The sequence below is a fragment of the Anopheles ziemanni genome, chromosome X (genome assembly GCF_943734765.1).
Source record: "Anopheles ziemanni chromosome X, idAnoZiCoDA_A2_x.2, whole genome shotgun sequence".
NCBI lineage: Eukaryota > Metazoa > Arthropoda > Insecta > Diptera > Culicidae > Anopheles > Anopheles ziemanni.
In genome coordinates, this window is record NC_080707.1 from 832,020 (window position 1) to 858,173 (window position 26,154).

Consider the following 26,154-nt stretch of genomic DNA (forward strand, 5'->3'; position numbering starts at 1 on the left):
CATTTTTTCGCTTTTTTTCAGTGTTTCTTTGCCTTTAGCGTGGGACCCCGCCGAGAAAACTGAGAGGTACCGTCGTTTTCGGTCCTTTCAATCATGATGACCTCAATTATGGACTGTAAACCACAGGATCGTACGAGGAAGAAAAAAATAGATAATAGCAAATAGAAATCAAAATAGAAACCAAAACTTCTAACCGCATAATACCCAAACAACACCCTCGCTTGGACTAATCGTCTGTAGCTGTATTTTAAACTGTATAATCCTCTTGCCTAACACATAAGTCCACCTTGCGTCCCCTAACCCTCTCCCTAATTTGTTATGTACTTCTACAGCGTTTTTTTATTATTTTGCTGATCTTCGATGATGCTACCTCTGCCTATTTCACCATCTAACTGTGTAGAGTGTAGCGTGGTGTATAATTTTTCTGATTACTCTATCATTTCAACATGTGTGTTATCAACTCGCTTGTTGTGTCAACCTCTTTTTTGTGTTTTGTGTGTGTGTGTTAGTGTGTGTGTATCTGTCTGTAGTTTGATTACTTCGTACAATACTAATCCTAGGTGAAAAAAAAACAAAGCCAGAACACGACGCGTTCTGCTACGCTCTATATACTGTGTATGTAGTAGTTTACATCGCTAACATCATCGCCCATCGGCGCCACTGCAATGTAGTCCTGCCAGCCAGCCAGCCAGCCAACCTAATCGAACACACGTCATATTACATCCTCCATAGCGTACACCTTATCCTTTGATTCGTTCAGCCATCGTCATCACCATCACGTTAACATTCACTTGGAGGGAGAGGCTTATTTTAAGTCCTGCAGGGAAAACGGTGCGGGACATGTTCCCCCAGCCCGTTCAAACGAGGACATCGACGACGACGATGATGAAGATCGCTGCTTGTGAGTGTAAGTTGTTCCTGTCGTGATTCGGTTTCCTTGCGAATGGTTGTTGCTTGTTGTTCTGAGACGACCCAACTACATCGTATCGGGTCTGGCTGTGGTCTTGGCTGGCTGCTGGCCTGCTGCGTTCGTGGCGAAAGCCGCTTACATATTCTCGAACTGGTCGACGCGGCGCTTGGTATTGCCTTTGCGGATCTCGCGCAGCGTCTTGTACTTGTCCCGACCCTGGCGCACGTTCTCGCGATGGATCTTGTCGTTCGCCGTCTCCATCGTGTCGTCGCGTGAAAGGGCGAGATCTTGCTTGAGGGCCTGCCAACAAAAAAGGAGAAGCAAACGTTAGAGGGTTTCCTTGCAGGCGATGATTATGGTGATGGTGGTGGTACACGTTACCTTGAGCTGGTCCTGCAGGCGCTCGTTGCGCTCGGCGAGCGTGCGTCTCTCCTCGACCGGATCCTTGATATGCTCGTCCGTGTCGAAATCTTTGGAGAAATCCTGCGTACCGTTCTCGCCGTTGATCAGCTCCTCCTCGTTCTCCTCCTCTTCCTCCTCCACGTGATGATGCTTCGGGGTGGTGGTGGCGGCCTGGAGTGCAGCAGCCGCTTCGTTCTGTTATTGTGTGTGCGTTTTTTGTTGTTTGACAAATGAAAAACAAAGGGATGAGTAAACTGCCACTAAATCCAGTGCACTCACAAATTTTGTTTATCGTGCACGCCGTGCGAAACCAAAAATGTAAATTCAACTGAAGAAGAGTTAATTGAAAAGCGTGTTCTGGCAGGTAAGTAGTAACTACATACGATCTACGTGAGTTATTTGTTTGGTTTTCAATGCATAAGAATTTTGATGGGGAAAACATGATTTCGAAAAGAAACATACTTTTGTCTAATTGGGTAATTATTGGAAAGGCCGAAGCATAGCTGAATTTGGAGGTCTAAACATCTAACGTATGCATTTGAATATTTACAATTTATACGATATCCTATGTTATGGATGCACTGCTTATCAACAATTTGAGGATGAAAGATCTAGTGCTCACCATACTGGAAAAAGTTGACCAACAGAGGGTGTACAAACATTGAAATTGTACTCCTCATTTAAGGCATTATATATATATATGCTTTTTTTTTACACAAAGCAACACAGTTTAATCATCTCTCCTCCTTTTCCTCTCATGTGTTATTGACTTTTAGAATGTCTTTTAAAAGCGCAAATCCAACTGCTACTCGGTCGAGTCTGTTCCAACAAACCTGTTACACCCTGGTAAATTCGCTCTGTTCATCTTCGAATGTATAAATCCCTTTCCCCCAGTGGTTCCACCCAGACCAATTCAATAGAAAAGCATTCCGCAAATGCAAACACTCTGAAAAACAGATTAGTAACACCCAACATTTGTTTAGCATCGGCGCCAACTGGAAATGATATACGATTATTTAAGTCAACGCACTTCTGTTACACTGGAAAACATCTCACTTCAAGTACGAAAGTGAAAAAGCCCCCGGCGGAGGGGGAGGGGATCAAGCAGAAACATTTATAGTAAAAGTATTCCGCAAATACAAGAACTCTGGAAAATAAATTAGTAACAATCGATATGTTTAGCATCGGTACGAATGGAAATTAGATAACTAACAATGAACCAATGTTCCCTCAAATGGTTCGGGCGAATATCACCAAATTTTTTTGAAAAAAATGAATAGTTATAGGGCAAAGTTTCTATACCGATTTTTGTAAAAACGAAACCATAAAAAACAGAAAGAAGTTTACATCAACAAACTAAAAGTAGTGGAAACTAAAAATGAATGAATGGAGGATTATGAAATTCTCAATTGATGTGTTGTGTTGACAAATTAGGAAGAAACATTTTTACATACACCAACGTTTAGATTTGCCAGTTTTAATAGCAAAGCAAACAAACCATTTAGGTAGTATTTTGAGTATATATGAGGTGCAATTAATCGTTCAGATGATACGACTTCGAATCGGAAGCTAGTAGTTCTTCCAATAAAACAAAGCGATAGAAAATAATTACACAACCCACGAATAAATGCCCCCACCCACCCATAGCATTCCCCTTCCGTTCAACTGCTGCCTCCAAAGCCTGCCAATCCTTTCTTTTACATTCACAAAACAATCCGGACGCGAGCCAACTCTTTCGGCTGGAGGTTTTTTTTCACTTTCAAGCATCCTTCTCTAAACCTTTCGGCTGCGTGTATGAATGAGTGTGTGTTGGTTATATTGGGGTTGCTAATCCTCCCCATTTCGATTCATCAGGAATGTTACGTGTACAAGTGGCAAAGTGGAGTGTTTCGCTGAGGGGATTTGATTGTGATTTGTATTCGGTGTTTACATGTGTGCGGTGGTTGTGCAGACGAATCGGGGCACGGGCGTGTGTAGAAGGATGGAGAGAAAAACAGGGCACACACTCAAACAGTTGCACGTTAGAGAGAATGTTGGAAAGATTATTCGCCCCCCGAGAGATGGGGGGTAGGGGTGCCGGATGGTGAAACGAAAGGTGAGTGGCAGGGTAAAGCGCGTGAACGAGCGCGGAAGAAGGGAAGGGGAAGCGATACATACACTGCTGCGCCCAACTACCTGTTTCCGTATCGCCTCCTCGACCTCCTCGTGCAGGCGCTTCGTCTCCGAGTCCTTGAGCGACACCTCCTCCTGGATCTTCTGCATCTCGAGCTGCTTGATGCGGATCTCCTCCTCGAGCTTGGCCCGCTCGGTCGCCTCCATGTTCTTCGTCTCTTCCAGGCGCTGCATCATTTCGTGCAGCTCGTTCTGGCGCTGCTCGAGCTCCTCCTTGGCCGCCTGCACCTGGTTGAGCTGCTCCTGCAGCCGGCGAATCGTGTCCTGCGCCTCGCTCAGGTTCGCCTGCTTGCGCTCCATCTCCTCCTGCATCGACCGCAGCCGGTCCTCGTACTCCTGCTGCTTCTTCTCGGCCCGCTCGCGCGCCGCCAACGCCAGCTGCAGCTTCTCGCGTTCCTGCTGCTTGGCGTTCTTCTCGTCGCGCGCCTGCGCCTTCATCTGCTGCACGTCGATCGTGTCTGGCTTGCGGCGGCGCATGTACAGCTCGTGGTTGCCCATGCACAGCGCCAGGATGCGCTTGTTGATGCGAACGCGCGGTGCGAAGAACACAAAGTCCGGCGCCTTCTTGTCGATGGGCTGCAAACAAGAGAACCAACATTCATTAATACAAGGCCGGGGAAGAGGTGTCGGAGGATGCACCCACCTTGATGATGAACTTGCGATCGTTGAACGAGATGTTGCGGATCTCCGACCATGGGAAGCCGATCTTCGGTGTCAGCCGGTCCTCCTTCTCGTAGATGTTCAGGCCGAGAGCGTCAACGCCGAGCCACAGCTCCGTGCCCTTCTTGTTGCGGATCTCGAAGTAGTTCACACCGTACATCTCCAGGTCCTGGGCGATCTTGAGGTACTCCATCATGGCGTCCTCGCGCAGCAGCCCGCGATGCTCCTGCCACCAGGTCGTGATCGAGTTCTCCCACTCGTCCTTGGACATTTTGTGCTGGTCGATGACACTACAGTACACACAGATGTGTATGTGCGTGTGTGTTAGAAGGATTACAGTGGAAGAGACAAAACAACAATCGCATCTTACCGTTGCGGTAGCAGCCGATCCTTAGCGAGGAAGCCGGGAATATGGGTGCCCTTGTTGTAGTCGCCATGGCGCGCCTGGACCGCGTACGACGCGAGCAGCACCGACGTTTCCGGCGGACAGTAGATCTCGTCTGAGAGGATGGCGTTCTTCACCTGCAGGTAGAACAAGCGCAGCGTGATGTCCTGGATCAGCTCCTCGGCCACGTCCTCTGGGTAGAATTTGGCACGAAACTTAAACAGCAGCGGATCGCCCTTCTGCACGTCCTGGCTCATGACCTGGGGCGGAACGAAGAAACATTGGTCAGTCAGAGAGGAACGAAAGGTGGCATTTTCTTCGCTTGTAACTCCAATGTTTTGGTTTACTTTTTCAGTGTATTAAAGCTAAAATTTAACCAGTGTACTTCATATGCATTGTAGCTCCCCACATTCGTTTTACCCATTTGGAGAACGGTGTCGATCCTGTCTGTGCTCGCGATGTGTGTGCAAACACACATGCCATACAGAGAGCACACCAACATTCAACGTGTCAACGGATTCAAACGACGATGATGAGGTGATGAGGAAAAACATGCAGCATGCGTAAAGTAAGAGTATTGTAAAAACAGAAAACAGAAAATTAGTGCCTAGTGAAAGAACGACTACCGATTTGGGGGGGCGAAGAATTTGTCCTTCAAGTAGCTGCCCCGCAGCTGGATGATGAGGTTTGTGGTCCGGTACAAAAAGATCTTATGGTGCTAATTTGTTCGCAAAATTAGCGTCTCCTCTCACGGACAGTTGGAGGACGGCGATTCGTTCCGCGATGACGACAAAAAAGAGTCCACTACGAATTATGATTGCTTGCGATGGCGGTTTCGGTTGTTTTTCTTAGCCTTTTCTATCTTCAGGAAGAGTTCCATCGTGACGAGCGTTATCCATCCAGGTTGATGTTTGACGATATCTGTCCGGAAATTCCACACACGGAGTGACTCAAGTGCACTCTCTTCCGTGTACGAACGGCATAGACGCTCGCGATGTTAGAAGTCTTGGAAGCGCGTGGACGCAACTACCAGAAGACTTCTCCATCAGTGGCACCCACTTGGAGCGGCGCTATCAGCAAGCTATCAACGAATGCGTAGGCTTGATCCGTGAATGAAATGTGCGAACCTTGGACCTGCAATCTGCCTCTCCGGTGGCTGGAGGTGAGGTAAACCTCAAATGACCCGTCGACGTCTCCGTCATCCATGCCGCCTTATCTTAGACGTCTCTTTTTTTCCTTCTTCTTCATTGGTACTATACTGAAGGGCAATGACCAGATACCAACTTAACGTGTTTCAATAGATTAGGAGTATCGCAAAAAGTTAGAGGCGTTAGGACTTCCTAACTAACCTCAACCGTCCATGATCAGACATAGTAATATCTGGAGACCTAAACCGTATCTGCCGAGAGCGGCACAGAGTACCTCCACAGTGCTCCGTCTTCGTAGATGGTTGGATCTATGATTGCTCTTTAATTACCGTTGTATCATTCGCCATTCCACCCCACCGTCCCGCAGTTCTCTCTCTCTCTCTTTGCCTATCTGCATGTACGGTGTATGATTTTTTATTTCTCTTCTGCCATTTAGTACATGTTCCCGCAAACTCTGTCCAGTCGCCGGTGATCGTGGTGGTGGTTTGCGTCATATCTCTCGAAGAAACGTTAAATAAGTAGGAAGGAAAGCACAAACCGGAATATAACTCAAGACTGCAGATAAATTGCTGCTACCACCCCGGTTGTTGTAGGGGGCTGGCTGGGAGATCCCCTAGCGGGTGGTAGGTGTTTCTTCTAACGCTTCATTACATTGCCGCACAGCCAGCCTATTTCCGGTCCGAACAGGTTTCGTTCCACTCCAACGTTACGCCCCTACTCCAACTTCGATTCCGGTGCATCCGGGCTCCGAATGCTGCAGGTGTCACCCGCTTCGTACATCGAGAATTTTGGCTAGATCTTGCCTACCGGTTTCCCTTTAACCGGTAGGTTGCAGCTATATTGGACTGATGACGTGGGATGTCTCCTCCTCGTGAGAACCTTTGATCTATGAGGTAATGCTGCTTCAACCTGACGTCTGGTGTTGGTGGGAAGGTTACTATTGGCCCAGGCCAGCTCCGATGGCGATCGTCCGTTACGACGATCCCTGGCCCGTGTCCGATGATGCGTTTCGCCACTGCACCGTAAGCTGGTGCTGCTTCAGTTGTAACCGGTAGGTGACGTAACCGGTCTCAAATGTTTATCTCCCTCGAACCAGGTTATTTTCTTCTGGCTTGCTAGCGCTCTCAGCACGAAAAGACGTATGAGCGCGCTTTACAGCAAACATTCGTTCCGCGACAGAAACCCCACGGGGTAGGAGGAGGAGCAGGAGGCGGTACTAACAGTCTTCGTAAACATCCGGTTTTTCAGCGCACTGGAACAGCTGCCAAGGGTCTGTCGACGTTTACCCCACACACATGTGACTTTCGGCGGGTCTGCTTTTAACGCCAAGTACGCGGTTTAGGAGTCACCGGCATCACACTGCCGAAACCGTTCCTGGCTTTCTACCCGCTTGGTGGTTCCTGTCCCTCCTAATGGCTCAAGTGAGAGGGAAACCCTTACCAGATCGTCCTCGTCGGAATCGGTATCCTCTTGGACGTTGGCCGAAGAAGAGCCCGCCGTTCGATGACTTCCCCCGTTCATGTTGCTGCTACCTCCGCCGCCGCCACCACCGCTCCCGTTGCTCCCGTGCAGACTAGTGCTCAGCAGCCGATGCTGGTGATGCTCAATGTTGCGCTTGATTATTTTGCTAATCTTTTTCATATGCTTACAGATGATGTTATCCGGCTGGGAGTGCATTCGATCATTTTACATAATTGTGGCGTGGATGTTTTAGTCATTGTCAATCCACATCCCGATCCAGCGGCAGCAAGAAAGCGGGGGGAAAAGAATGGTTCGTCAGACACTGCGACCACTGGACGAGCCCGAGCGAGTCCTTGGAGTAATATCTGGCGGTACGTTGTGCCTACGCAGGAGCAATTTTTATGTTTCGAGATGGGCGGAATTCTAGAAAAATGTGCTAAGTACATCTATTCCAGTGTTCTGGTATTCAATCTACAAAACACATGCATACACACACACACAAGCCTAAAATACAGAACACAGAAACCTTCCCTCACTATATTGCATGAACACCAAAAATCCTTGTTCCATAGATTGACCCGGATCATGGGGATAATCGCTTTTGCCTGAAAAAACTTGCAACCCAAAACGAAAACATTTGCGGATACGCGGCGGCGAACCGGACTGATTGGTTTAACGGTGGGCTCCAAAGCCAAAACCAGAAAAAAACAAGAACGCCTCTAAACCTGCCTGAATCGTGCACGGATTTTCCAGCTACAGAAGTACTAACCAACGAACGCCGAATAGAATAAAAACCATTCAAGTGCCGAAAGGCAGGTTTTCGTGTAAGTGGTTCCTTTCGCACGATAGTTAACTAATGGTGAAATTTTGGGGGGAAATTAGACTGACAAATTGGATTCTGTGGTGGTATAAATGATTCCCTTCTACGTTGTAACGAAATGCGATACAGGTCCCTAGAAAAGCTGATTTCGTTGTTTCCAGCTTTTCCTCTGCTCTGTTTACAGGAATCTCAAACCTTAGTTGCAGTTTAATTAGCTGGGAATATGCAAACCGTTTTAGGTTTTCTCCAATGGGTTTTCGTTTGTTGAGGCCGTTGGCTCTGGAAAATGGTACCGTACCTTACTTATGCTGCAATCATAAATCTAATCCCACCCCACAGCAGGACCTTTTATCTCAGCCAGGGGTCCCCTGGCAACCGGGGACGGGCCCGTCGATCCAAAGTATGGTAATTAGGTTGGTAAATAAAGTGCGCATACTGCCCCATCGCGCTCCTACACCATCTTCGCACCAGACAAGGGCGTGGCGACTGAAACTACCACTGCCATTTACTTCAAGTACCAAGTCCGCTACCGACTACTACATCATCATCGTCACCGCGACCGGTAGAGAGGTGTCAAGCCTCATATACAGTAGCCTCATCCGCAGCGTGTAATTTCCGGTTCTCAAGCGAATGGTGTGTGACGGTTGATAAGACCTGCGTCGCTCGCCGCATGATGTAACTAGCTGGTGAGAAGGGTTTGCAGCCTACGAGCCAACTGCCAGCTCAGACCGGCCGCAAACAGACATAAACTGGAATTGCCGTTTGCCTACTGCATCTCCAAAACGCTCGTCAGGATAAATCAAAACAAATAGCAAGCGGCAAGAAAAGAGGTCTGTGTGGAACCGATTGGACGTGCTTGTTGAGCCAATCTGGGCAAAATTTGTCACAGCCTCGAACAGTGGATGATCTCACCGACGTTGAGCGAGAGGGCACCGGTCAGTCAGGCTGAAGCACCTGTGCACACAACAATTGCAATTAATCACCGACGGGAAAACGCGAACGACATCGTCACTCCTGGGTTCTCCGCTCGCCAACCTCGTCTCGACATTCCCGGGACGGTTTGCTAATCATCTTCTCCTTTACCGGCAATAGGCTACTACTGATCCGGTGACTTTAAAGCAAACCGGAAGGATGATTTACGATCATCGCTGGCTACGGCGAGCCTAATTAAACGAACGTTTTCGATAACCGTTTGGCGGGGTGAACCGTTTTCATCTCCCTCGCGCTTCGTTCGATTGTTGTGCGCCGCAACTGACCCCACCAAGCCTACAGCCAAGGTTTACTTCAAAGGCTACTGCTATAAAAAGGTACATAAAAAGGGTATCTACCTAAAATAAAACGTTAATCGCAACTGATGGGGGAAAAAAATGCAAACGACACACAAACTACCCGGAGAGAGCGGGGTGGTGGTTGCGTTGGATGATGCGCCTACCTTTTTGTACAGCTTGATCCACGTGTTGTCACCTTTCGAGTCTGTGTACTGTAGCCCGAAGAACCAGACCTCCCGCAGGCCGATCGTCTTCACGACCTGGTCGAACAGCTGCTTGCCTGTGGTGCCTTGCTGGATGGCGAACTCCAGCTCGGCGTCCATCGTCGTGACGCGCACGTTCATCTGCAATGGAGAGTAGAAGACATTTCATTGAAGGATTAGACGATGCTTCATAAACGATGAATCTGTGAGGTTGATTGCAAATGCTAGACAGACTCGACTCAACTTTAACGATACCGAAAACCGAGTCACACATTCCATAATGTGCGACCAAGGTGCTGGAGGCGTATATTGCACGTGTTCAGTTTTCCAGGAATTTTAATGGACACCGTGTCTCTGGCGATTTGGAGGAGTTGTAAAACGGCAGGCACGAAGTATCGATAAATAAACCCTATAGTTTGCGCAACCATCATTAACTGGCGATGGAGAGGGCGGGGGGGGGCAACCCATTCGCCGATAAGAACCGAACAGAGCGGAGTTGGGATGGTGTTTTGTGGAGTTTTTATACTTCGAGGAAAAATAGGGTGCTTGTGACAGGCGTCAAATGGCATTTGACTGCAGTGTTCGATTACTATTTTTAGTTCACTTTTTATGGCTGACCGAATGGACGATCCAGCGAACACCTTCCCGGTCACGTGCGCATTTCTCTCCCTTCCCTTCCCACACGTTTGCCCTTCCCACACGTAGGATGAATCTTCGCAAAGAAGGTGCAAATTGCTCGACTCATAAAGCACACAAACACACAAACAAATGGCGGCTCTGGTGAGCTCAGGGTGCAAATATGTGGCTCCCAATCGACACACCGCAAGGATGCGGAAAAGCTATCGGAAGAAGTGTGAGGTAAGACGACACGTCATTTGCCGCCATTTCAGCTGTATGTTTCTTTGAATTGTACCTTTTTTTTTGCACCCTCCGCAACCCACCTGATGATATCATAGCTGATGCCTTTCATTGCGAAGCGAAGTCTTGCACCATTGCTTTTTAATTAGTCAGCCGCAGAAAGCAGAGGTCGGGAATCGATACTGGGCCGCGCAAAAGACACTATAATTTTTGTTCGTGCGTGCAATTTGCGTAATCAAATCGATCGATCCACGCTCCCAGTGCCAGAGCCGTTGATAATCCTGGCGATAATAAATAAAGTACACACACACACACACACACACACACATAGACATCCTTGTCATACATCTGCGAAATGTGTCGTATGAGGGAGAAATATAATTCACCAATTCGAATGGCTCCGTGTGGTTTATCGATTACTAATTCCGGGCACATTCGGCAAATCGTGTAGCCACGGCCTGCCCTTCCCTGCGCCCAAAGCCACCATCTGTCACGTGATCGTGGCGCCAAGTAAACCGCCAAGGCTAGTCCAGAGACAAATTCCTCCAGTATCCAAGTGTCACGTTTTTGCAGCGAATGGCGCTCAAGCGGACAAGGTGCTTTCACACTTCGCTTTGTTTCACGCACGTCCGATTCATTTGGCATTGCACTGATGCTGCAGAGTGGCTCGTATCAAGGCTGGTGCTAATGGATGATAAAATGCTGTCTACATTTGCATCTTCTTAATAGCATTAGCTCTTAGCGTCGTTCTGCTAAGAGTGTAGCAACCTTTCGAGGTGATTGGGAAAAGTCCTTTTGTAAGGATACATCTTACTCTTAAAATTACGATTGGAGTAGAGAAGAGGAAGTCATGGGGCGGCATTGGCAGCCAAAAATCCTTTTATTGTGTGGAGACTCTTCTGTAACTTATGCAAATTGGTTTAAGATTGCAAATTATCCTTCACATGGAACCACATTTACAAAGGGGCACATGTGTGGGTCGTTTTATGTTTCACCCATGCTCGATCGATCTTGGCGACCTCCCGCGTATGTGGGATCCAATCCATCCAACACACACACACACCGAGATACGGAGACTTTCCATTTCGATCTGGATAGTTGGAGCCCCGATGAGGACCAAAGACCGAAGCTGACCGAGATACGTGAGACCAACTTAAAGTAACATGTGTGCGATAGCGTTGTTCGTTTGTCGACGAAAGACGCTATTTGCAGTTGGAACACTGCAAAAGAAAGGGAAGAAGCTCAATTCGAAAAATGCATCCCAGGGCGTTTTTCCCCCTTTTTCCTTTTCTTCCGATGCCGATGCATTGCGTTTCGTTATGCAGCCACAATCTTGACAGGAGGTCCAAAGAAACGATACCCTGGAAGTGAGCACATTTTTAGCAAACATATTCATGCTGAGATGGAGTGGCCCGAAAGGTAGGAGCCTCTCACAGCTGCCATGTTTTTTTTTCCGCCTCGCATCAACCATTACTTCTTCACACGGTTACGATCCTTCATTGGAATTTACCAGCATGGGCCGAATTTGCAGGGCCGAGTTTTGACCCTATCCTGCCGTTGCATGTAAATGTGAATGCGGCTTTCCGTTTCGTTTTCCAACACAATTTTCGCGCGTTCTTTCGAAACCCACGCCTTCCTGGGTTTCAGCATCCTGCGATCCACCTTTACCGTACCGTGCCTCCTTCCTGCCGCCCTTTGGCTCCACGCGATGGTTCTTACCATTTTACTGCTGGCCACCATTTTGGAGGTAAGTCAACTTCGCTCTGCTTCAACGGCACGTCGTCACGGGGGAAATGCTGTTCACTATACTGCCGGACACGCGTGTACTTTCGGCAAACGATGGTCGACACTGTGACACTCGCTACTTAGCGCAAAGGGAGAAACCCACACACACACGCACTCGCAAACAGGAAGGGCTATATTGTATTACTTAAAACATAAAAAACGACGTTTTTAACATCCAACCCGGCTGATAAATAAAAGCTGATCGATGCGCAGCGCGTGTTGAGAGCTGTTGAGAGTGGACGATGTTCTTGATCGTCGAGCTGATTGGAGATTGATGCAGACGAACACACACTCGCACGCGCAGACTCGCTGATCGTACTCAAGCACACGCATACACGTACACACGCTCCGCAGCCGAGGGATCCTGGAGGATCGAAGGACTCGTGCTTCAGTTTTTATTCCTACCGGGATCGTCTTATTAGGAACGAATGTGAACTTTTATTCTTTAACAGTGGCACGCGAAATTCACAATCCCAACAGGACACCGGCAGGCTCTTGTCTCTTCTCGTCGTTGAGCCCTTCAGTTTAGACTAGCATCCAATTGTCCCAGAACAAAGGGCGCAATAGAGACAGAGACAGAGACAGTGAGAGAGAGAGAGGGCTGGATTGAGAAAATGGCATCGAGTTGCACACGGTTGCATTATGCCAAGGTGAGAAAAGGATCCTGTGAGCAGAGGTAAAGGAAAGAACACAGACACACGCAAAGGATCCGGTGGGCCGTTCGAGTCGCCAACAATAAGGCGAACCTAACCTAAAAGGGCATCGCATCGCTGCAAGGCCATCCGTTGCGCAACCCGCGACCGGGCGCCATTGTTGCAGGGAGCCATCTTTTACATCTCGCTGGAACCCGATCGTCGATCAGGCGAGCCACGGTGATTTGAAGGTACCGCTGTCACATGGGGCTCCCCGATCCCCCTACCGCTCCCTTGGAGCTCTACGCAGGAATGATGACAGTGATGATGATGCTTCGTTTAGCAGAACGGGCCAATATTCCATAGTTTGCGTGCGTGTGCCAAAAAAGGCTGCCGAAACGCCAGTGACACGCAGCTGGCCAGCGTTGACCCGCGGTTTTACAAAACAAAAAGAAGCGGATCCCGCGTCCCGTGACGCTATTCACCGTACGGCGGATCGATTGTGTGCCGGAATCGAATGTTGTGTGCTGGAATGGAATGTTCCAAACGTTCCACTGCGCTCGGTCAATCGAATCGAATCACAATTGCAGCCGGAATGTAAGGTGAGTTATTTCCAGGGTCAAATGTAACACAATGTGCCTCGCCGATTGCTCTCGTTCTCTTGCCCTCTATCTCTCTCACTCAATCTCTATGTTATCGCCCGTACAGGTTTCGGTTTGGTCCATATTGCTCTGAACGGCACGTTACACCGCGTATAAGGGATTAGCGGAAAAAGTTGTTCAAGCATTAGGGAAAGAAAACCCCCGGTGCAAATGTAAGCGACCGTATGGATTCGGGATTCGGTTTATGTTCTTCTCCCGTCCCGCAATGGCACTGCAAAGGTTTCCCTTTTCGTTCAGCACAAACCACACAGCAAGCACCAAGCACAAAACGGGTCGACGTTCTGGTCTGGAGCTTGAAACGCACGAACAGCTAGAGCTTACGCACCACACCACAGCACGCTTTCCAAACCACGAGACTGTTCCGCACGCTCCGAGGGTTAAAGAAGCACTGACGTGCGGATGTGGGATGCCGGCTCGCAGACCGCGCGAAAACCGGTATTAGCCCAGCGCCATTTGCCAGCAGGGGGATGAGTCGCGAGTCGACGGTTCTAAAAGTGCTCGCGGTTTGGTCCAACAACCACCACAACACGATGATGATGACGACGACGACGACGACGCCAACGACGATGACGGGTTTTCTTTTGCCGCGCTACTTGCAGATGTGCGATATATCACACGGACATGATCATACACACACACACACCCGGGTGCCCTCCCTAACCATCGACCGTATTTCAATCTCCCGTAGCGAAGGTTCTGAACGAACGAACCATCTATAAAACGAAATGCAGCATCAACCGTGGTGTCTCAACATCTCGCCCGGGCTCACTTTTCTTTTCCTTGCCGTCGTACACCTTTGCCACAGTCTTAGCCGCAGTTGCGTCTGCGTGTATGTGTGTGTTTTTTCTTTTCCTCCAAAAAAGGTCTATCTTCTTCGCCTATGATCTCATCGTCGGGCAAATTCCCCCCGGAGCGCTAAACTGCAGGGAAGGCAAGCAGACAGGCAGGCCCGCGTTGCTCGCAAACGTTCTTGCATCCTTGCCGGACGAAAAGAAAACGGCCGCGCAACAACAACCCCCGAGCCGTCCCGTTTCTTCTCGTGCAGAGGACGAAAAACTGCTACGCGACAGCAAGCAACGAGCTTCGGGTGGAAGTAAAGCCAAGAAATTCAAGGGCAACCGCCCGTTCGTTCGGGGTATGTGTTTTTCTTTTCAAAACGAAATGCTAAACCAAGACTAACGTTGAATCGATGCATTTTTGCAGTTTCCATCCACAGGTGGAAAGGCTAGCTGGGAGCTTCTTGCTGTGCTTCTTCGGCATCGCGTCTGCAAGAAGGAACATTGTTGCCGACCGGACTTATTTTATCGATCTTGGCTTTTTATGGCGGAATAGAAGAAGGGGGCGTTGTACTATAACAATAATTTTCTTAAAGAACTGTTTGGAACGAGATGAAAAATTAGATATCTTATGTGAACACATCAATTACATATACGTATCGACATCTTGTGGTATTCGTTCGGACTCCAACAGCTTTCTCCTAGTGCTCAAGACCCTCAAAAGAGCTTTTCTCTGTTTGAGCCAATGATCAACTAAAACGGACAACTTAGTGGAAAATGTCTTAATGGGCTACGACAATTCCGGTGGATCGAAACAAACGACAGTTGTTGAATAAGATAAGGCAAATACATCTACACACACACACACACACACTCACACATAGACAAACGTACAGATCACACGCTCGATGGTCACAATTTGCGCGTTTACGTCACCCAGCGGTTTCGGGTACCGTCTTTTTGGAGCGCCCGAAATTACGCCAGAGAAGCACGTCTTTTATCTTTTTATGCAAACATCTTTTTTTTTGTTTCTAAAGTCTGATGAAAAAAAAAAAACTCAAAGCTTGTTGGGACGACGGTTTTTCTTTGCTGGTTGTCGTATTTATGTAACCCATTTGCTTGCTGGTTGGTCCAAAGCAAAGCAAAGCCAGCGTTGTACCAGCATTTTACCGGGCTTGGAGAGGAGGTTTGAGTAGCTTAGGTTTTGGTGTTTTTTTTTTTGTTTTGTAGCTTTGAGGATGGCTTTTTGCATGCACTATTCTCATTCTAATTAAACTTCGTGGGTAAAAAGTAGGCAATCAAAAAAAGAAAACCATGCATTAACCACTGTGCAGCTATAACGTGTTGAAATTGGTTTGTACGGTCTGCATGCAACATCTTTCCGGTGTTGCTAAGGGACCTTCCGAAGAATAAATGTTGCTTTTTGGATGTTTGTCGGGATTTAGGAAGATGTCATATTAGTTTTCCTTTTGTGCTCCCGCCTTTCTGTCGATCATTCCCTGTTCCAACGAGCCGAACGGGAGGATCTCGAACGAACGGAACTGAATCAGCCTCCGGCCAGTCAGACCATCGTGGAAGTGATGCAAGAATGTGTGTTTTTCGGCGGATTTTGTGGCGTTTCTTTTTTTACTTTCGTTGAATGACACAGCCCAGTATGTGCCGCCGTTCGCGTAAACTACACTCCATTACGTCATTAAGACAACATGGGAGGGAAAAAAAATCAACTTGATCGCACACATGTATGCACAAAATAGAGAGGAAAAATGGTAAAAAAGCGGTAAGATAATAGTCTAATTTAACTCGCTACGATTTCGGGCTACTCGACGCACAGGGCCATATGGTGCGCAGGTTTTTATCATTCGACTTTGCAGCGACGGGGTTACATTTGCGCTTCTTTCCCTTACCTACCACCCACCCCATCCCACCGACATCATTTGCGGGTTGTTGGGCGGAACAACCCGCTCATCGTCGTCACATGTTGGCCGAAGCGTAGGGCATTATTTGCTAATGGATTAGTCACGGCCAGGGTCGTGCACGAAAAGTTTCGACAGCACCAGCACCACTGCTTCGGGCAAAAAAAAAAACACTGAACGGTGATGGCGATGATGATGATGATGGGAGGGAGTGTTTTTTAAGGGATAGTTACTAAAACCAGCAGCAACAATGTGCAACTCCCCGGTTGGTGTGGTGCGTGTTGTAAGTGCCAGTGCTTTTTAAAGTATCTCGTTGCCAACAACTGCAAACAACATCAACAACACCAACGGAAAAAAAGGGCCAAACTAAATAGTTAGTATCAGGCACGCACCGGAGTGAGCGGGGAGAGAAAAAAAAATGAAATGAAAAGCCTCCCGCCAGGCACAAAGAGTGGGATCATCACGGGAACGGGGGCGAAAATTCGTGCCAGTAGCTCCTCATTACATTCACGGTCGCACGCGGGGCGGGAAAACAGCTCGTCGATTTGTTCGGCTGCCGCGCAACTGCAACTTTTCATGATAATCAATGGGAACAGTTCTTTCTCAAAGAGAAAGAAAAGGTTAACAGAAAGCACACACACGAATCCAACGGTTGGATTATATTTTGTACTGTTTTTAACATACAATTCTTCCGCAAAAACCCATAAATGTTTGTACATCCCGTGTAGCATATAAACCATGTTTAGAAATGTTTTAACAAATACAGGGATTTGCTGGTTTTTTGTTTTGGCGAATCTTATTCCAACTGGTCTAAAATTACCGTTGCACTTTCAGCGGGCGAATGGCACAAATGCAGTGCGATCTCTTCAAATACGGCACATGTTCTTGCGTTGAAGCTACTACAAAGCGAACCCGAACGAAAATATTTCAGTTGCAGCAGCAGCTTGCAGCTCCAGCTGAACCAGCAACAACAGACCGGGAAACAGAAACACACACAAATATTGGGGCCGTCTTTCTTTGAAGGATGCAGGCAACAAAGGTGAGCACAGTGAGATCAAAAACTGAAAAATAAATAATGAATCAAAATAAAAACATACGCCAGCGGAGCAACGCAAGCCGAACCGAGGAGCAGCCAACTGAGTCACGCGGATAAATTTAAAAATGATACCCAGACGGGATGCTGCTGCTGACGCTTCTCCACAGCCGAGGTTAATTAGTCAACTCATAGCGTTTGTACAGCGCAATGCAAGGAGGACAACAACGGTAGCAACAGCAGCAGCAGCGAAAGGAAAACAAACGGAATTACAGCAAACAGTGAAACGTGCGGGAAAACAGAGAAATCGTTTTATCTGCACTTCGTGTTGCCGCAGTGCAAACACCATACATCCATATTGCTGTACGCCGACCAGTGGAGGATATTTTAATCAAAGCCACAGGACATGACATCATGCTTCGCCTTTGGGGGGGGTTGTGCGAGCGACGGAAGGGGGAGGCGCTGGTGTAAGAATCAAGAATTTGACATAAATCACAATCGGATCCACACAACAACTGCAGAAAGGCCGTGCATCCGGGCACGGTTCGACAACATCATCTACACCCGGCTTCAAAACCCGGTAATCTGCAAAACGTGTCTCCCGGCCGCCGGTGGAGAAAAAAGCAAAAAAAAAAAATGGGAAACGTCAGAAGACGAACTCCTTCCTTTCTCCTTATCGTCCCGGGTGTACGAGTGCGTGTCTGTGTGGATCCAACAAGTAGCCATCAGCATCGGAAGCACGATCATTTATTCTCGATCGATGGCTTCGAGAAGCGGATCCGGTCGCGTCGCAAAAAGGCAAAAGTTCTAAAAAATTATTCGAAACATCATTTTGTTGTTTTTTACTTTTTACTGCAGCTGGCTAACCTTCGTTATCTCTGATGCCTGAGCCAGTTGTTCCCGTTATTTGGGGGCGAGAGCAGCCTTGTGGATTTGTGACTCCTCACAGTTACTGAGCGCTACATAGTGTATGCCTTCATCTACTGGAAATGACTGAGTTCGCTTTCGGTACAAGGACAGCCTTATAGAGTATAGCAGATGCTAACACTTCTTCTGGTAAGTTTCTTTCTACTCCTATGGTTGTTATATTTCATATCTTGATTACTCCAACAGTCTGATCAAAATACACATTCATCCGTTTGCTTTTCTACGCTCCGATCTCCAGGTTCTAGATCATCATCATCATTGGGGACCATCTGTCATGACAACATTTAAACATTTCCAAACAATCACAGCGGTTTTGGTAACACGGCAAGGCATTAAATAAAACCCCTGCTGTGATTGGGGAGCGTTACAAAAAAATAAAATGGGAATGGGAAAGGGAACGAAGCCGAGGAAAAGAAAACGTTACTGAAATAAAATAAAGTGCCGGGACATGCAGCGGGGCCACAGCCACGGCCGGCGATAAGATAACGATGTTCGCGCGGCTCATACACAAGACACGCACTAATCATAAATGTGCGCCAATTGCAACGGGTCCGAGGGGGGGGCGACGAGGGGAAGGAGACGCAGTGTGGACAGATGAAAGGCGAGCCTGAACGAAGACGCACCACGGGCGATAGCGCGAGCCCGATAACAGCGACGACCATGCCGCCGCCGCCGCCAACGAATGAATCGGGCGGGTTTATAAGGGAACGAAAACAAATCACTCGCGGCGCTCCGGTCCGGTGGTTGCTCGGTTCATTGTGACATAAACCCTTAGCTGCCCCCTCCGTCCACCCAACGTCCCAATGGCGTTGGGGAAAAGGTGCGAGAGCAGCTTGTTGGGGAGGCAATAACCAGCATAAACCCACTCGAACGCCACGCGTGACGTGAATGGCTTGGCTTGGATCTTCACGTCGACTTGCAACCGTCTAATGGCAATCGAGGGCCGGAGAGCCCAGAGGTGGCCGGTACGAAGCGATTGTCTCCACTCGGAGTCACTTTCCAGCCGAAGTTCGAAAAAGAGTTTCGAGTTACGCTATGTTCGGAGTTCGGGCAAGCCGTCCCTTATCAGCGGGACCAAAGAAAGATGTTATCGCCGGCATTGCTACACGTATCGATTGGTACGAGTATGTTTCGAAGTTCTTCTTCTTCCCATCTCGGCCTTTTACTGGGCGATAACAAGGAGGAAGTGGGATGTCAGAATGTAATGTAAGTAATGAAAAATGCTAGCGCTAGCGGGTGGAGTTCGGGGACTTCAGCGCCATAGGCAGGGTCTTCCACGTTCACGAAAATCCTACCCGCCAGCACTTGCCAACATGGCGGCGGTTAAGGCCAACTGGTGTTAATTATTCTTCAGAATCTCCGGAAACCAGCATCTAGTCTAATTGTCCGGTGATAAAAACATCAACCTTGTGGGAAACGCTGGCATCACCATCCGTTGATTGGACTACTCCACGGTGTAACTTAAGCCTGAGTTACACTTTTTTGGTTCATCGCGATCCCACTCAACCGGAGCTTCATTCTCGTGGTTAGCTAAATTACTCCGGAACTGTAATATGCTGTGCGTAACGCTCTATGCTGACTGTTTCCCAATCTGAACATACAGTCATTACCATGAAATTGTGTCTCATAAGAACATAAGAAGAACAACACATAGTTCCGGATAAACAAACCAACCAGGCGAGAGGATGGGAGGATATGATTCAGCAGTGTAAGAGCGGAAGCGCACCAGGAATAGAACATTATCCAACCTGATACATTTACGCGAACAATGTGTGTCATCCATCACATGTGATGGAGGCATCGGCTGGGGGTGTGGGGGGGGGGGGGGGGGGGGGTGTTTATTACGAATTAGAATATGAGCGCAACGCGGAAGTTTCCTTCCTCCCCCCCCCCCCCCTAAACGGATGCAACGACTACACGCAGAGTTACCAAGCGTTACCGACGTCAGCAAGGCGGTGACTTCTTCGGGTCAGATGAACCTTTTCGGATGGACCTGCTCGGATTAGTTTGTAGCGTTTGATGTGCGCGAGGATTCCCCGCGAGGCAGGGGGAGATTACAGTGGATCAAGGTACCTATTGTGAGCGTAAATGAGCCTTGCTATAAAAATACTTCTGTCAAACGAACTGATGATGTCATGAAAGTACGTGTCGCTCCTCCCTTCGCTGTTTATCATTTCGTCGGTTCCATTTCAGCTCTAGCAACAACACACAAACAGCACGCTATCCTTGCCTCCGATCGATCGGTAAGGTCAAACCATGCGTACGTGTGTGCGCACTGTATTTTCATTGCGTTTCCATTTCGAATTACCCGACATTCGACAATCGTGGCGGGGGGTGGTGCGGTGTAGTACAACATTCACCAACGCCCCAATGCACGGGGGGTGGTGTGGTGCTCGATCTTTGTTGATTTAAGCTGTCGCTCCAAATTCCGCTCTACGACGGGGAGGTTGGCAACGAGGCGTTGGAATATTTCAAAGAGCGTTACGTGCATTTTAATAGACGAATAATAATCCCATTTGCGATAGCAAACCGTGCAACCGGACTTCGGATGCAAGATAGTTTGTCTACGGCCCTAAAGTCCATCTTTGGCACGCTGCCATCGGCAACAACTGGCGGGCGTTAGTAGTTCGCACACCGATGCAGATGTGTTTGAATCATATTGATATTTGTCGATTTCAAAAAGGGCGCACGGCAATAAACCGGACGAACGGTTCGATCCTAAAATTAGCTGCGACGAAGCCAGATGCGACCACAGAGGGGGGGGGGGGGGGGCTGGCTGGCTTTATCTGTTTTGGATAATTAAACACGACCAACTGACGGAACACATGCGCGTCATCCGGGTGAAGGGAAGCACGAATAGACAGCCAGCCGGGCGGGGGCTTTGTGCTGTGGGTGGGGTGTGGGAGCACATTTCCATACGTCCGGCTGAAAAACGGCTGAACCCACTCCCAAGTCGCAACATAAAAAAAAACACACAAAACAAAAACCATGGGAAAACCCCCGCGAAAATGAGATAATATACGCATTCGTGGCGGGGAGGACGCCCATGTCAACACGTGATGCGAGCGACGGTCCAACTGAAACACACACTCTTCCTGGTTTTGTGCGGTGGGTGGAAAATAGCTCGTTTGTTTTCCTCCCCACAAGCAAGTACGGCTCTCTAGCGGTACACAAAGGAAATGATCTTCGAGCAACCCCTTTTTTCCGACACACATCCGGAGGAAGGCAGGCAAAAAGGAAACGAAAGTGACCCCAACACCAACCGACTCTGCTGCTGGTTTCTCCTCAGGTTGTGCACCAACCTCGTGCTCTGCTACTGCTGACTACTAATGAGCTTATGGCGCGGGTCTGCTGCCGGGACTAAGTAAGAACGGCGAGGAAACGGTGCGGAGTTGTGACAAAGAAACCTTACTTATGTGTGAAGAAAACAAGACGGTTTCCAGAGGAGGGCAGGTAAGGGGGAGGGTTGGGGTTAGGACAGTGAAGGACGTGCGAAGTTGCTAATGGCCGAGAAGAATTGATTGGAGGCCACGAAAATCGTCGTTCGTCACCAAACCGTCGTCATCACCACTACGGACTGGAGAAGTTCCCAATCCCAAGAGTCTGTGACAGACCGACGCAAGCAATCTGGCTCGTTTCCAACTCTGGTGAAGTAAGAGCTCTCCCATAATAAGATTAATGCAGTCAAATATATAGACAGGACCGAACGCAAAGGCTAAAGGCATCAGGATAGTGTCTACATCCTTTTTCCATACTCTGTTTGGATTTTTGGAACAAACCAGCGATCGATATATCCTTATATACGGCAGGCGGTTGGGTCGTCATACATACAAACGTATGTATGTTACATTGTAACCACACCAGTTCAGTTCGTATCGATTGGCAGAGTTGATGTTTGCTGCCGCAGCATCAAGGTACCAGCCCTTCGGCCCCGTGACGACTTTGACTGACGGGCAGCACAACAATAAGCACACACCGACATTAACCTCAGCCCCGCATCATGGGATGGGTTTGCCTGGCACCGTGCCATGGCCACCCGACGCCGCAAAGTGGGACAATGCCGCCGGTTTTATGTTGTTATTCTCCGCGCGCATTTCGGATGCACATTACATTTCCATTGCTTGGCACAGCAACTACAACAACACACATCTGCCAATTCGTGTCTGGTTTGCTGTGCATAGGCGTTGTTGTGCGTGTGCATAGCGTTACGTAACGAGGCTTCGCTTCATGCGAGCTGCCACAGTCCCAGTTCCAGTTCCAAGTTCTCGGATGGATTCGACGACGCTGAGCGGAGGTGATTTTCAGGTACATACTGGTATGACATTTTCGATGCAGTTTTAATAGTACCCTAGTACTATATTAAATATCCAAACTACTACAGACCACTGTGGACATGCAGCGCTTACTCCCGACCAGCTGGAGCTAATGAGTCCTGACTCATCCCCAGTAGAGGCCAGTCGGTACCGGAGGTGTAAAATGATTCCATAGGAGATAATAGCGGAAGGTCAGCCGGCGTGCCATTACGACTGATGAGATGAACGCCTTCAACCGATTGGAAGCAATCGTGGGGGTGAACAAGTTGGAGGTTGTGGATCTTACTTCAACTTGGATCGCTCGAGATATGGCTCCTCGTTTTCTAACGCTCCATTATTTATTTCAGGCAAAAGACAACTAGCAAATGAGTTCGAACTTACGTCAATGAAGCTGTTCAAACCCAAAACCTTCTACAGTCATCACAGTCAGTCACACGTAGCCTTTGTGCCTGGGAAACCCCTACGGGCACGAGAGGCAGGGTAGGGGAACCACTTGCAAACCTGCGAACCTGGGCATGGGCATCATTTCGTTCTGATTGCTTCGCAGGGGGGTTTTCCTTCGCGTGAGACGACGAAGTTTTCATGCGCTCGAGTCCGTTACTGCCTGTACTGTTTCCAGCCAGCCCGGGGTAATTTGGTGACCTTAGCACATTTCCCCCTAACCGAACCGTGTGCGTTTAGGGGGCTTAGGAGGAACTAGACCGTTTAGTGAGCGATCGAAAGTAGAATAAACATTGAACAGGGTTAACAAAAAAAAAACAGGTTACTTACTGATTTCGGCATTTTGATGCGGTTGATTGTGACGGTGAATGATCGATTGAAGAAGGAACGAAGAGAGGAGAAGCGAACTGATACGATAATACCGTCGTAGTCCCGTCGTCAGTGCTGCAATCTGGAAGAAACGAGGGAAAAATGAACGATTATACTTCAGATTTAAAGTGCAGAAAAGCTCTGGAACAAGTTCGCACATCGGTGTTTCCGTGCAGAACGCGACACCCTTAAGGTCTAGGCTAACCTCAAAACGGATACGTCGTTCGCTGAAGCGTCAAAATTCCTCGCCCTCTTATCGAAAAGGAATGTTCAACGACACCGGGGCGATTAGGCGATGCTTCACAGCTTGGATGAGTCATAGGTTTGGACAAACTCGTGTTTTCTCGGGGGGTTGCAACCCACTCCGACCTTACTTGTGGCATATTTCCTTCGCTTGTTTTTTGTTTGTGTTATTTGGTTTTGCTGTAAATCGGCATTCCAACACGGGGAATGCAACACCAGCCCATGTAAAATCGCAACGGGGAAACATTCCACAAAACGTGGAGAGAGATAGAGTGGAAACGTTCGGCTCGGTCATCAGAGGTATGACACGGGGCTCGACCCGGCCTACGAAAAAGCGGTCGATATTGTCGGGAGGATGGTGGGGTGGTTGGGAAAGGGAGACAGTGAAAAAGTCGTGTATTTTCCGCACTCCAACGGCGATATGTTAGATAACGCACCTGAAATACACACTTGAGTCAAAACAGCTCGCAACAAGGCCCACGCTTGTAGGAAGGCGGTGGAAACACTGCACACCGGCCCGAAACCGACGTGGAAATCGAAGTAGAGGAAGTGAAGAGCGCGACACACAGCAGCGCGTAAAAACGGGAAAATCGCGAATGGCAAATTTTCAGACATCCCCCTGCGTACAACAATGTAGAGGAAAAGGGAGTGTGTGTGTGATGGTGTGGTTGTCCATCAATCCCCACTATACCACCCCCCTGTGTCTGCCATCAATCCACAGCCTTTTACAACATTCGTTTAGGAGCGCGGGTTTGCTACACCTGAGGCCGGGCAGAAAATGTGCACACGTACACACACACACAGAGCACTCCGCGACTGGTTCGCGATCTCCAGCGTTGGGGACATCGCTATAACGCGGAGTCATAGTGACGATCGCGCGAATTGTTCGAGCAACAGTGTGGGCCAAACAATCGCAGATCGTTTTTCTTTTTCTGAAATCGGAAAAATGACGATTACTTCGACAAGCGGCAGCAGCGTGATCCACACTTCTACAGCGCACTTTTGCATCATTTTTCTTTCCTCCCCCAGCCGGCAGCAGTAACAACAACCGGAAGGGTGCGACCGGAGCCGTGTGTGTGTGTGTGTTAGAGTGGAGGAGGGAGGGGGGGAGGGGTTCGTCCATTGAGTGGGTAGTGGCGCCTTCTAATTGTTTTTCGTGCTCTTGCTTCCACGTATATACCTGTTGCACCGTTCAAACCGCGGCGTTGACAACGACAACGAAAGCGGACCCAAGCAACATCGGCTCGCGGCCATGTCATTCTCGGCTGAGTCAGTGTGTGCGCCATACGGGCGCACAATGCTCTCAAACCCTTTAGGGAAGCCGGGACCAACCAACTATAGTTTGAGGAACTGACTATGGATGAAAGCAAAAACGAGAGGGGTGGGCTTGAACCGTCAATTGTCGGAACCATCCTCATCATTTAAGCCCTTATTAATGGGGTCACAGGTCACAGAACACCGACGGTAGGTTGTCCGAGCTGGGTAAGCGTTACCTTATCTCGTAATTGCTCAACACTGAGACTCACGCTGCCAGGCTCTACTCAACTGTGATCACATGGATGCTAAATCTGTCATCAAGTGATGTAATCACAGAGCGATTGCCTGCGATAAGAATGAAGCTATTTCGAACGGGGTGCAGAGCTCTCCTTCTCTCTTTACCTACTTATCTTAATTTCTCTCTTTTTTCTGTATTAAAACTATTAGGTACAGTTTTCTTAAAGTTATTGCGTATTTCTAAACACAAACACACACATCGTGTGTCAATGTTATGTTACGTAATGTATTTTACAAAACGTCCCCATTGTGGTTGGCCCTGTGTGAGCGTCCTCTGCTGGCCTCCAAGTCACGTGAAAAATCGTCCCAGGTGTGGTGATCGTGATGAGCAGCAACATTTTACCAAATGAGCAAGCTCCCTTCATCCATCGCAAACGAAAGATATTGGTGCTTTCGGCGGACGTCAAGAGACGAACCTTCAGCAGAGAAAGTCACAGCAGCTTTCTGAAACCGTGGTCCGCCGTTCGTTGACAGGCGAGGAGTCAAATCAAATTTCCACGGAAACCTATTCGAGGCCTAGGCCTGGCCCGCGTTATCAGCGTGACGTGCGTACGTGTCACGTATGGGTATATTTTAAGCTAACGTAACCGACGCCGCTGGAATGTTCGACGATGTTGTTTGATTGGTTGATTGCACACGTGCCCCGCTGGCCCGTTTCCGATGCCTGGGCGGACGGAGCATGCCGGCGTTGTCAGTCAAGGATCTGATAACAGGTATGCTCCGAGGCGAGGTGCTGTTGATGCCGGTTGATTGTTATCAATGCAGGAAGGTTGTTGCCATTTTGTTCGAAGTTCATTTTCCTTTTGCCTTAATAGCACACATAATTGCTGCAGGAACAGGAGGTGATCTTCGTTTCGTTGCATTGCTTTTCTCTGCCCACTTAGTCATTCTGTCCTTCGTAAACCATTGTACCGCCTAAGAACAATCACGTGCTTTTGCAAATCGTCTATCAAGTTCGAAAAATCCATTAAATTAGACATCAACCAATGCGAATCCCTTATTCCTTCCGTTCTCTGATCGTGTGTTTGCATCTTTACTCACCTCATACAGCGCTAGATTACACCGCCGCTTTGGCAACACTTTAGTTGGCCGTTGATTTGACGTGTTGTTGATGCTGTGCTTGGCGAGTTTCCACAAGAACGGGGAAGTCGAGAAGCTGGCCTCCTTGATCTGCGTGCAGTGCTGTGCTGTTGCCCTGTTTTCCACACCGGAAAATGCT

General features: G+C 48.5%; 1 protein-coding gene across 2 annotated transcripts; it reads right to left on the bottom strand.

Annotated features, from left to right (window-relative positions):
- Positions 1-514: 514 nt before the first annotated feature.
- On the bottom strand, positions 515-26,154 carry LOC131290615 (moesin/ezrin/radixin homolog 1). Of its 2 annotated transcripts, XM_058319777.1 has the most exons (8): positions 25,977-26,154; positions 23,100-23,220; positions 9,391-9,570; positions 4,515-4,789; positions 4,128-4,434; positions 3,488-4,060; positions 1,292-1,507; positions 515-1,210 (listed from the first exon to the last, which is right to left on the bottom strand). In XM_058319777.1, the coding sequence occupies exons 2-8, from the start codon at positions 23,109-23,111 to the stop codon at positions 1,046-1,048; spliced, it is 1,728 nt and encodes a 575-aa protein (XP_058175760.1). In that variant the 5' UTR covers positions 23,112-23,220; positions 25,977-26,154; the 3' UTR covers positions 515-1,045. The 2 variants fall into 2 exon arrangements, with proteins under 2 accessions (XP_058175760.1, XP_058175759.1); XM_058319776.1 differs by lacking the exons at positions 23,100-23,220; positions 25,977-26,154 and adding an exon at positions 12,007-12,180.